The sequence below is a fragment of the Neodiprion lecontei genome, chromosome 4 (genome assembly GCF_021901455.1).
Source record: "Neodiprion lecontei isolate iyNeoLeco1 chromosome 4, iyNeoLeco1.1, whole genome shotgun sequence".
In the NCBI taxonomy this organism is placed as follows: domain Eukaryota; kingdom Metazoa; phylum Arthropoda; class Insecta; order Hymenoptera; family Diprionidae; genus Neodiprion; species Neodiprion lecontei.
The window spans coordinates 23,440,493-23,453,599 of record NC_060263.1 but is presented as its reverse complement, the minus strand read 5'-3'; the positions used below and the strand labels follow the sequence as shown (position 1 = coordinate 23,453,599).

The 13,107-nt window shown below is 40.3% G+C and overlaps 1 protein-coding gene across 3 annotated transcripts in view; it reads left to right on the top strand.

Moving 5' to 3' along the window:
• The window catches only part of LOC107221901 (homeobox protein dve-1), a 79,387-nt gene that overhangs the window by 21,471 nt on the left and 44,809 nt on the right, over positions 1-13,107 (top strand). Inside the window, exons 1-2 of one of the 3 annotated variants that reach the window (XM_046737252.1) lie at positions 586-1,216; positions 1,686-1,748. The exons of 1 other annotated variant lie outside the window; for it this stretch is intronic. In XM_046737252.1, the coding sequence (XP_046593208.1) occupies positions 1,692-1,748 (57 nt within the window). In that variant the 5' untranslated portion in view covers positions 586-1,216; positions 1,686-1,691. Of the gene's footprint in view, positions 1-585; positions 1,749-13,107 lie in introns of those variants that run through there. One more of the 3 variants, XM_015661072.2, reaches the window with a different exon arrangement.

Genomic DNA, 13,107 nt, shown 5'->3' with positions numbered 1-13,107 from the left:
AATCGTTCATACTACGTGATTTTTTCATTTCCGAAATGATTTAACACTGGAATCTCTTCACATCCATCAACAATTATGCTATTGTAGCTGAAACGTATGGTTTAAAACATTGATTTTGCTTATTCAAGGGAATATCGTTCCAACAAAATCCAACCCAAGGAACATCTTCAGCTGTACTTTCGAACCTTCGCTCTACGATATTTCTCTATTCACAGCTCTTTGCCTGGACTGTACGTATTTAAGTGTACATCCTTGAGCGATCATTGGACCAAGAGATCCATGCTGACATCCGCGTCAGGTCTACATACATGTATAAAAACATTTTAAATTTCCATGCACGGTTTTCCGCAAACCGTGAACCCAAGACGCCCTCCCCTCCCCCCCCCCCCCCCCCCCAAACCAACCGAAACGGATGAGACACGGAGGTGCGTTTAGCAAGAGGCAGTGCCAATCCACCCCCGCTGTCAGTGGTCATCGTCTCTCTCTCTTCGGCGTCGCGGCGGCGGCGTCGCAGAGGACGCGTGCCTTGTCCCAAGACACACCCCTCGGAGGCCGGATACCTCAGGGGTTGACTCGGACGCGGTTCTACGTTCCGTTCCCGGGAAACTGACGCGGGGATGCGAAGCGCGCGACGATCAGCAACGGCTAGTCGGCGGGGAGGATCGGGGAGGATCGAGGGCGCCGCGACGCTTTCGATCAGCGCACAGTCACAGTCGCGCGCGAGGCGCCGTCGCACACGAACGCTATTCGGGAGCTCGCACGCTCGCTTCGAACACGCTTTCAAAGCCAGCGGCAGCTTTGATAGACGACGCAGTTCCGAAAAGGAACCGACGACTCCGAGAACGCGGGTTCAAAATCTGATAGCCTGCATTCGGTTCGCGGTGCAAACGCGAGATCGTAATTCGAATCGTTGGAAAGAGAGAGAGAGAGAGAGAGAGAGAGAGGGGGGGGGGGGGGGAGAGAAAAATACTCCGAAGAGGATCGGGGATGAAATATTGGAGGGAATCGCATCGTAGTTCTTTAGTAGCTGCAACACTTTTGTTAAACCAACCGATTTAGACTGTGGATCGAGATTTATGTAGGTTTGAAAAATCGTGACTGGCTATACGTACGTGCAGGTATTTTCGGGATATTGAACGATCAAAATGGAAAAAGTGTGTTTCTATGACGTGTGACGGTACCTTTAAAATTTCTTCTGTACTCGGAGGATCGATCGGTAAACTTTATCAAATACTGTATTAATATGTTGACGCGTTGAGACTGCAACATTGTTTCATTGTTACATTTGTTACGTGAACTTAACCGCAAGACGAACCAGCCGCATTGTAATCGTAATTGAAATAACGGCGAAGAGTAATCGCAATTCGGTTGTGTTTTGCTGTAGACTTGTGCCAGGGGGAAAGGCAGCGGGCTTTGAATCGCCCGCCGAGCCGTATACCCATCCTCCCTCGGTGTTTTGGCGCCAAGTTTAAATCCCCGTATAAACGTTTGTAATCGGGCGAGAGCGGGAAAAAACGCGGGCCGGTTCTAAAAGCAGAGAGAATTGCAGAGCCGATACGAAACGGGGTGAAAGTGTGTGGTGACATTTGTTTTCTCTCGTTTTTTCCAACCGCCGACAAACATGCCTGCGACGTCGGGACTGGATTTTTGGGACATCTAAAATAATAAGGGGAATGGATTTTCAGAGCGCTATGGAGACCTTCGCCGAGGCATGGGTGGCCGCTAATACGAAACCTGATCAAGTTCAGGTAAGATTTTAAGGCAACGCCTCCGTCTTATCTTTTCTCAACGCACGATCGCTGTGCAGATTACGAGCGGAGTGTAATGATATTTATGATTCAACCTATCCAGAACGCGTATTTAATCACTGTCAGCTAAATTTTTCGAACAGATCACGCAGCGATATCGTTCTTTTTCATTTTACAAAGTTTTTAAACCAGACTATTTCAATAACTCAACTCGAGATTGGAACGCTGAAACGGCAGTGAAATTTCTCGCCGTCACTGCGATCCACTTGTTAAACGAACGACGACTCAATCCTCGTACAGCGATAAGAAATCGGGTCTACCTACTCCAGTTTCGTCAGCCGTAAGGAGATTCGCCTGGGCCATCTAACAAACTCCTTCGTCAGACCTCCGACCGTTATATCGCTAAAAACTGTTACTCAAGATGTCGCGAAGACGAAATTTTTACACTCCACTTCGAATTACTATCTCGCTGCACGCTTCCGAAATTGCTTGCACGCGTGACGTGTTTTTATTGACTTTGAATCGTACGAAATATGTAGTAATCAATGTATACGCAGGAAGGATTTTTAATCGAAATTGAAATATTTACTCGAATTCTGTTGAAATGAGCGGGAAAATATTAATTAGTACAATTTTGAAGTAGTTGAGCTTACGAAACATGTCAGTATGTTCTGCTGTATTGCGATTCCTGAAAAACTGCATTGTTATTTATTAAAAATCACAGTGTCTCTCACGCAATTTGACTCGCCCACGCGTTAAAAGGAATGAAACATTTCCGATCAATGTTGCGAATGTTGAATTAAATCCACGTGTTGCGACTCATTGATTTTCACTCAGTCGTCAACATTATGGGTTAAAACAAATATGAATTGATGTCAAGATCTGCGAAATATTTGAAAAAATTACGATTTTCATCTCAAAGATTACTTTTTAAACGCAGAAATTTTTTTATTTGTTTTACACTATACGGCATTGAACCAGAGTTGTTGTTTACCATAAGTAACAGAAAAATAGTGCGATATTGGGTATGAAAAAAAATGAGATTGAAATCAGAAAGTTTAGTAAATGTTACTATATCCTTATCAATCACAATTGCACGTAATACATTTTCTTTTAAAACTCTCAACTATATAAAATCTATGTTCATATCTCAATCCAGCGATACAATATTGTAAACTAAACAAAATAGATTCAACGTTGCACTAAGCAGAAAATGTAGTGCTCACTCTGTGAGTTTTGTCAAATGAAATGTCACTTCCTTGGATTGAAAACTGAGCGTGAGATTTTAGCCAATCAATAAAATGCGAGATCCTTCCTAATTCTCTAAAGCTTTTCTGTTAATTTTCCAGACATTTTCAATCTCACTCCTATCGAGTGCCTCGCCTTTGACTCGAGTAAAATTTTTAAACTTCGAATCGCAACCACACTAGGTAAATAATTACTTGTACACGATCCTCGTGCAACTCCCTGCAGTCTCTCGCTTCGATAAAAGGGATTCGAGGCCTCGAACGCCGGCCCGAATCAAACTCGAAGATTATTTTATCCCGAGGGCGGTGAACGGAGGCTAAAAGCAGCGGCTAAAAAACTCTTCCATGATACAAATGCGCGGCTCGACGAGATAGAGGCGGATAATCCTCGGCTCAACGGCTCGGGTTTAGGCTTTCGGGTACCAGCGACGGGCGAGGGTGTCACGGCCCCGTGGACACGCTACGGATGTGCCTGCCCCAGCCTTCTTCCTGTCTTCTCTTCCCGGGCTCCGAAGCCATCCCGTATCCCAACGGCGCGCCGCGTTTTACACACACCGGGCAACGACGCCGGGTCCTTCGTTTTTTATCCGAGGGGCAATTCGAAGGAGCTTCGATTACCGAAATATTCTTTCAAGCAACGACGAATCCATGGTTTCGACGCGTTAACGTTCCGCTGATTCGTATCTTGCGGTTTGTTTTCGCCGATTTTCAACTCCTCAAGTTATTATACCCAACATCGATTTTCCATGATCTTTCACCGTTTCGCGGAATTTTTTGTCATTCTATTCTATACGAAATCAACTAAAGCAGAGTCGATGATATCTGAAGATTTTAATCTCCCGTCTTGCTAGTAAATCGCCTAGAATATTCGGAGATCATTCGAAATCAGTGGAAATCACTCGGGATCGATATTAACGAATTGGAATTGTTCGTTAGATTTTCGAGTCAATGGCCTCTCGTTTTTTTCCTTCTTCTCTTTATCACACTTTTTCTTCACCCTGTAGCTGTTTCATTTTTATCATCTTTTCGAAACGAATAAGTAGGTACAATGATTATAGTTATACGATTCTGCGAAAATTTTATCACTAGGATTTAAAAAAATCTTTTCGCAAAGTAGAACCAATTTTTTCCTGTGCAGCGATGTTGGAGGTTTTAACTGTTACACTTTTAACTTTGTCAATTCCGTGTTGAATGTTGTCTGAAGTTTAAAAATCTTGAACACCGAAATCCGATAATAATTTTTAAAGTATATGATTTTTCTCTGAATTCTCGTTTTTACTGGTTTTCAAAATCGTAGAGTTGAAAGTGTAGCATGTATATTTGTATTCTTTGTGAAACAAGATCCCAAGTTGTTTTATTTGTTAAAAAATTTCCTTCGTTACAAGGAAAAAACTCGCAAAGTTCTGTTGAAACGTCCGTTCTCGTTTCTGTTACTACTTCACCGCAATATTTTTGCATCTTGATAATTCGCGATTTCTGTTCAAGGCCTTAGGCCACTCTAGAGGCCGGAAAAAATAGGCTTTTTGAGGATTTTTTTTTCAGAAATATTACAAAATAAATTGAGATTACAGAAGTGGGTATTTATTATACATATCACTGACTGTATACAATAATTTTTTTGAAGCGATTAATTGCAAAATGGTGGCTGCGCAGCGTTTTTGCGATGACGTCTTCGGTTTTCCCGGGTCCAGGGCCGGAGGAACAGCTCCTGTAATTTTTGAATTATGAAAAGCCAATAAATTTTTTTCGATTATATATAATAACCGCTATAGAAGTACGTAGGGTTTTTTCGATATATTTATTTTTGGCCAAATGGCGCACTTCTAAAGTGGAAAGTGAAAAATTTACCTAAAAAATCGTCAGATAATTGTTAATAACAAATGAACTATAAAACATAAAAAAAAAATCCTACGTACTTCCATAGACAATGTATTTTTTAAGATATATTCGAAGTTTCAAGTGAATCGGTTGAAAATTGTCGGAGTTATGTTTCCGGCCAACTTGAAAAATGCAGTCTTGAGATAAACGCGTTTGAAGTTTTGAATAGTAGAAAATCATGAATAATTTTGCAATACCTTTAATCTGCGATGCCTGCACCATACAATTGGCATTTCAGATTATCGTCTCTTGCTGTTGCCAGATGCCGTTTTGCCTCCTTTCTTCTCACTGTATACCACTTTGTCACTCATTGTAAAAACAAATCAATAATTACACAGAGGAAAAAGAAATGAAAGTTCACAGAAGTATCGAGAAGAACGAGTGTTTGTCGATTAGCGTCCTTTCGATAACGGAGTACTTGGAGATTTTTCCCGGCCATTATCTTTTGGGGACATCATTTTTGAGGTCCTAGGGGACTATTTGAGAAAAAAAAATCGATTTTTCGAAAATTTTATAGTGGCCTAAGGCCTTAACCATCGTGTGTTCTATAATGGTGCATTTAATTCAAATAATTTTATCAAATATACCTCCAGACTTATCCTATAATGAGAGAACAATTTGACTCGAATGAAATTCTAAAAAATGCTACGTTTTTTTTTTGGACGGACGATAATTGGTACAATTCATATATTCTTCAGTAATTTTCACGAAGCTTTCGAAGTTACTTCTACAGCATGTCGAATCCTGGGACAGTCATCACATAGCGCACGATTAATCTAGAGAGCAATTTTGTCGGTCTTATATATTAATCACAATGCACACGGAATATTCGGTGATTTAAACTCGTCTGGAAGTTAATCATAGTACTAAAATGCTGCAATAAAATTTAAATCATGCAAGAGATTAATTCTCTCAATTTAGAGCTTCGTTTAATGTTCGCAAGTTTACCGATAATTAACCCGTTATCTTGTCATTCGGCTACTGTGCATTTTGTAACACGTGCCTCAAAATGAAACATATTTTGAAAACCAACCCCTGATGTATTATTTCATCATTCAGGATCGTTTTTAGGCTTGTTATAAAACTGTTCAAAACGCTTTATAGAAATCTAATCGAACTGCCACGAGACCGGAGGTCGAAAAATTCGGCATTCGGAAACGTTCTTCCCAATTGTCTCACAATCGGAAATTCCAGGCGCGAAAATATATTGCGGCATTGCTAATTGACATTTAATTTCGTTCATTTCGGTACAGATCTATCGTTCACTGCAGTTTGTTTCCTGGCGGATATAGACTCGCTGTAATTCCGTAAGTTACGTTCACAAATTTCGTTAAATCGGACAACTCAACCGTTTATGATTTACAGCTCTGACGAGCTGCGATATCTTAAATTGGCGCTAATATTCGACGATTCTTAGCTCCGTATTTTCTTGTTAATTTCGTGAAATCGACCACGGTCGGGGCTCGAGTTACGACCGCAAAGTTCTGAGGCGGTGACGAAGAACGCTCGGCGAGCAAGCAGGCAGGCAGACACGCATGGTCACGGTATTTGACCACCCTAGTACGGCGGAATGATTGTAATCCGTCTATCCGTTTGCCGAGTGCCGATACATCAAACGTATTTGGGACCCAGTTGTGTTGGCCGGTTCGCGCGTACAAAGCGAGTAGCATCGCCGGCGCCGGCAGCAGCAGCGTTTGTAATTCCGTACGTACGCGCGTGTGGGTATAAAACGGCCGTCTATGGACGAAATCTGATTTATATAACGGTATTATGTACCATGTATCGTTCGGTATCTTTTAATCCGTGGATTATCTTTTCGGGTACCTGAAACCACTCCAAACGTCTCAATTACTGAGATATATCTGATCAACGCTCGTTGGATATACCCGGTACATGTGTGTACGTTACACGTATTATTTATATATATATATGTATATATATGTATATATATATTTATATCTATATGTATACAAGGGTATTTGAATTTGTTATCGAAACGACCGATGAGATTAGCGCCTCTATAGGTACGTAAGCGATAATATCGCTAGATTTTACAGGCGCCCGCCGTGCCGGCATCACCGAAGTTGTATTGACCAATTGCGTTCGAAAGAAAAACGTTGATTTTATTTTTTTTTCTTTGTTTTTCAAAAATTGTGAAAATTGTAAATTATACAATCCGAGATAATGAGGATTTCGAACGATTCGCTACACGTTCGATTCTTTGTACGATTATACAAGGCACTTTTTACCCTCGGTCCGTTTTGAATCCGCGGATGGAAAATGTTGAAAAAATTCAGGATGCCAGGGATGAATTGACACCAATAGATCGGATGTAATGAAATTCTATGCGGGGATTCGTCGACAATGATTTTATAAGATTTGAGTTGACCGCCGTATCAAAACCGGAAAAGTGCGGGAGGTTGATAAATGTTGTTTTCCAAAGCTTCGTCGAACTTAATATGTAGTCGTCAAGTTTTCCAGCTGCTGTTGAGTCTGGATAATTGCGTTGTTATATTTATATTGTTAGCATCTTTGTAACAGGTTTTTTCACAGCATCTTTGTAGTTCTCGTTCCTTATGACTCGGTGTATAAAATGTGAATAATTCATGCTGTTTGTAGAAGATAGAAATTAGAGATCAACTTGATTAAAGCCAAAGTTGTGTTGGTATGTTGATTGAATTTGTGGTCGTTAAGTTTTGTTTCAATGAAAGATTTCTGGATTTAGAAATTTGAATTTACGTTAAAAATCGCACAGTCGCTTTATAACGTCAGTTTATGATCCTGTCTATGTTAAAAAACCTAATTTCATCTCAAAACGCATTGTGCCAAGTTTGCTCCTCGACGATCCTCGTGCTAAATTCATTTTACACTGACGCGCTGTTACAAGTCGTCAGACAGCCTTACAATGTCTCATCACTGTTGTTGCGAGAGGGTTTCGCTTGATGCGACACCTGGAGGCCAACCTCGGAATCTGTTGTAAATGAATTAAATGACAGAAAATTGACGTTTTATTGCATATTATTCAGATCTCAGGCTTTTAGTGTTGAATTTATAGTTTATTTACAGGTTTCGTGTTTATTAAAAAAAAAAAAAAAAAAAACGAAATTTATTCATTCCGACGCTTCTTTCCGTCGTCATCAAAACGTTTCTTCGTCCCGATCGTCGCTGCAACCGCGCAAATGAAAAGGACCTCCAACAAATTGCCGAATGTGATATACATCGCGCTCCTAAGGAACGTCGAAACGGCCCGCCATGCAGTTACATAAGCCGACGGCGGCTGTCCCGTCTTGCCAAGCAGACTTAACGACTTATAGATGGCATAGATCTTTATAAATCAATTGATCAATCGCCTAGCCAGCATCACCATCAGCGACAGCAGCTCGAGATTCTACGCCGAGGTCGAGGTAGTCGCTGGTCCAGGAAATCGGTGAGGAGCTACCATTGGTTTTCGTCAATTGGAACGACGCCTTTGCGGTGACGATCGAATCCTGCAAGCACACGCGCGTTATAGACATTTATTGGAAAGATTGTCAGCCGGTATCGGATTCCCGGTTTAACCTGCATCATGCAAAAAGAGAGGGGGGTTTGCTCGATCTCTTTCTCTTTCGACGTTTTTGCCAACTCCAGAATCGCATTCTCTGCCGATACAGCGGAATGATTCTCGCATTAATCGATTGATCACGAATTCATCTCGAAGGTGTCGTTGACCGTACAAATCAGGGAAATATTTTCTGAACCACTCGGAGTGATTCTTTTTTTCCTACCTTCAAGATCGGCTTTCATTCGGTTGAGCAGGAAAAGTTCATTACATCGCAAATTAGGAGGAATAAAAATTAATGTGAAACAAATTCGAATCGAGCAAATAATCCTGAATATGAAAGAAAACATGATATTATTAGTATCGTTTTTTTTTTTTTCTTTCTTACCAAATTTATGGTAACGAAAATTATTTTTTGGACGGAAATGAAATTTCGCGGTAAAAAGGATAGTTTCAACTAATTCTTTTACGAATTAAATTTATCGACGGATTCATTCGTGCGAACAAAAATTGATGGGTGTCATTTGTATTTATAAATTTATACGCATGGCAGTTGTGTGATTTTGGTGCAAAGTAATTTGTGCCGCAAATTTGTGTAAATATATTTGAGGTTTGAGGTTTGAAAAATTTATAACAATACGTGATAACTAGGCGAAAATAAGAATAACGGATTTACAACAGATAAACGTTAGGAATTGTTTCACGAAGGTTTAACCCAATAAGGAGAAACATCTTCAGGTAATATCTTGCAGCACCTTTTCTCTTATCCATTTTTTTACAAAGATCTAAAATACTTGGAGGAAACCGCAAATTTCCCTGCAACCGATAACAATTACATACATGAATAATAATAACTACGTTATTATGCTAATAAAAAACTGTACGATATCGTTTGTATCAACAGCGTTGAATTTCGTGATACGAATTTTGTAGTTTAAACCAAAACATTTAGTACCTGTCACTATTCTATATATTATCTTGCAATTACTGCGCTGATTCGACGCTGTTGCGCAGCAATAAACCGACGTTAAAGTCTAAATTCGACTGAAAAAATGTATTCAACCAACAAACAGATCAAGTGTATACCGCGTCTCTTTTTCCACAATTCCAACATTATTTAAACCGCTGTCCCAGCGACATCCGCATTCCCGGTGGTTTTTTTATTTCCTCATTTTCTTCCCGACAGTAAAAAATTCAATTCTCTCTCTCAGCCGCAACAAATCGGGAGGCATCGATTCGACGTTTCGGCAACCACCGAATCCGGGGTTGGTCGGCTTGCAGCCTGTGTCTTTCTATCCCGGTGGCGGGCTTGTCTCCCGTCGCATGAGAGACCCGCGGGATTTTCCGATGCGAGAGACGGGATAAGCCGGTAACCCCATCCCATCTCCACCTGTTGCCCCGTCTTACTCGAATCTCGTTCCTCGTCGCTCCCGCTGGATTAACCATCTCCCGACTGCTCTCCAGGCTGCCGCCGGTCTCTTCTCCCTCACCGCCTCTCTTCACCCGTGTGCAATGAGTGGGTCTTCAGCGGTCGGACGTGTTTTTTGCCCGTGCATACCTCCGAGCAGCTCCCGAAACAGTAGCTCGCACTCTCCCGTTTGGTACAGTCATGACAAGCGAAAAAATACCACCTTTCGCTGCTCCTCGAGGTACGAAAGATTCGCGGATCGGTCATATACGTATTACGACGGAAGCTTGGACATTTTTTCGAAATCGTAGAATCCAACCGCGAAATTTTCATCTTTCATCTATAATTTGCCCCGAAACTTGGGGAATCGTGAAATCTCTATTCGTTTATGCCCGATTTCCCGGAGTAGGGAAAAATTTCGTTTCTCTTACATTTATTATTGCGACACGAAATATCGATACTGTAGACTTAACGGGTCGTATTTAATTACAAACGCCGTATTAACTCAACGTACCTAAACAGAAGTCGAATCACTTGCAAGAAGTCTTCTGTCTTCTCTCTTCGTGTTCGTATATTTTAGGTAAACCGATCAGCATCGTCATATAGCCTCCATGATCTTCACTTTGGATCTCGGAACAGGAAATTCTAGTGAAATAGGAATCGTTGCAATAACGACTTGAACATTGTTTGAATCACAAGATAATTTCGAACAAGTAACTACCGAGTGTCGTTTTAGCTGTTGATGTTATATTTTCCGGTTATTACAACGTTGAAGCTGCTTAGTTGACTACATTTTTTCAGACAAATGAGGGCTCGAAGTCGATTTATCGATGCACCAACATCAAATCATCGCAATAGTTGCAAGGAAATATGTATATCTATTACGAGTGACCATAGTCGAAAAGAACAATTGTACATGATAGATTTATTGGTTACAGCGGCAAAATTTTTTAATCCAGAACTATAGAATTTTCGGTGACGGTAATAATTTCATAGTAACGACAACTAGAAATTCACCTCGGTGCCTGGTAAATAAAGAGCCTGCGATTTCTAAATATTTCACTAAATTCCATGTTCTGTTCTGGAAATGTTCCGGGATCTGTACACTTGTGACAAATTCTACAATCCCAACGCGAATGAATTCAATATTCTCGTCAAAGACGCACGTTGAAAGATAAAGTCTCGCATTTGGAAGCTAAGATATCGATGAAGTGGGAATCATTTCTATCAACTGAGATGAGATTATATAAAGCTGAAATAGTTGCGATGAGAACATGCTTCGTGTGTCCACGTGCTTTACTCAGACTTGGTTTGTGGTCCCAATTTCACCTAAATCATCGATATTATTTTGCTGTTTTCAAGTTTTTATCACGAAAAATGTAGAAAGAAATGACGAAACACTTTTCACATATCTGTAAAGCAAAGTAATGTGAAAACGCATAGCAAATTTTACATCGAAATATACGTGAAAATTGAAAAACCGTACGGTATTGATCAATTTTATTTTCAGGATTATTGTTAGGTACGAATCATTTTGTAACCGAAGGTACTAGCGATATGTAAAAAGTGCAGTCATGGCACATGGCTGGCGAATACTCAATTTCCCAATCATTCCAGACGCGTTATATCCGTCTCGACAACGCATCAAAAAGTGGGCAATTTTCGAAACTTATGCTTTACAGTCTCTTTGTCACGAAGAAAATGGAAAAGTGAGAAAATGACTATCACGAAATCTTTCGCTCACTGCATCGGTGAAAGTTTTGCGTAAATCGGTGTTTTTCAAATAATTTTCAAATCGTTCACGGTTCTTAAATTCGATAGAACCCTTGCACGGAAACGTGATAAGGAAAATCAGCTCGCTTAAGGTTTTTGCGTAGCCACTGATGATGTTGCCGTGACAAAGCAATCAACGGGTATTTAAATCCATTTGTGCTGCACGTAAGCGTTATATGCATTTCGCTTTGTCGATACTCCAAAACACCTGTGTAAACCTGACATCTTTTTCAAACCGGATGAAAAATACTGCACGAAGATATGCCGAGTTTCCGTAATTAATACCTTTGCTCGTGACACGTTGAGCGTATGTATGAATTAGAGAGTACGGAACGAAAGTCGATTCGAGTCTCTCAACGTTGATTATACTGGGATTTCGGTTACCAATGACAAAGATCAGCGTCCGGTTGGAAAAATTCAAATTACATGAGCGATATAAATTAATATCTGAAAAAAAAATATCATGGGTACAGGAGAACTTACCGGAATTAGAATAATACATCCTAAAACGAACATTGATAATATATGTTATAAGAATGACATATTATGTGAAAAATGAAATATTTTCTCGATAAATATCGTATCCTTTTTTCGTCATCGACATCGTTTCGGGGCTAAGAAAAATCACCAAGGAAATGTAAATGGGGAAAAAACGTCGAAAAAAGTTACATTGAGGTCGATGGTTATTAATTGTAATCGTGCAGTGACTAGCCTGACGTATAACATTAAGTAGGTACGTATTCATTCGGATTTTGGCCAATTGGCGAAAGGTCGTCGGTGTCAAGTGCACTGCTGGTCTCTAAAATCGATAGATGGAAAAAAAGTTGCTTAGATATATACATATACGTATAACACGGCGGATAAAAGTCCTGGTGCGATATTGAAATTGGATCTGGCTTGACGCAAGTTGGCGAGTGCTTCTGTACTTTCTCGTTACAATTACGGCAATGGAATATATTATTCAAAGAATAAAGAGTGACAGCCGCGAATTGAACGGCGAAGGACAAAAATCACATTCTCCTATCATACGCGTTTCCCAATATTGAGGGACACACAGAGAGAGAGAGAGAGAGAGAGAGAGAGAGAGAGAACGAAGTCTGTTTTTTCAAAGTTTCAACAACGCTGAAGCAGATTTCATTCCATGTTTAGTTACTAGAAGATTGTAGTAAAAATGGATATCGTTACAATAATGGTTTTAAATACGTTTGGATTTTGAAGAAAATGCGATACGATTCGTGAAAATTCCGTGCGATTGTTGTTTCAACGTTAATCCTTTTTCTCGGTTGTAGCCACATTTTTCACAGAATTAGAAATTTGTCTCTAAATTTTTACGATTTTTTGCGAATGATGACCATTTTTTCATCCACCTCTATCTTTATCTCAATCAGAGACGAAATTCATTCAGAAGATGCATTCGCACTTCTGTGGATGGAAGATTGTCGCATTCTGGAGCTAGTTGACCCCTGTTAACACCGCGGACGGCTTAGCCGTTAGTGTTAAAGTTAACTCATACTA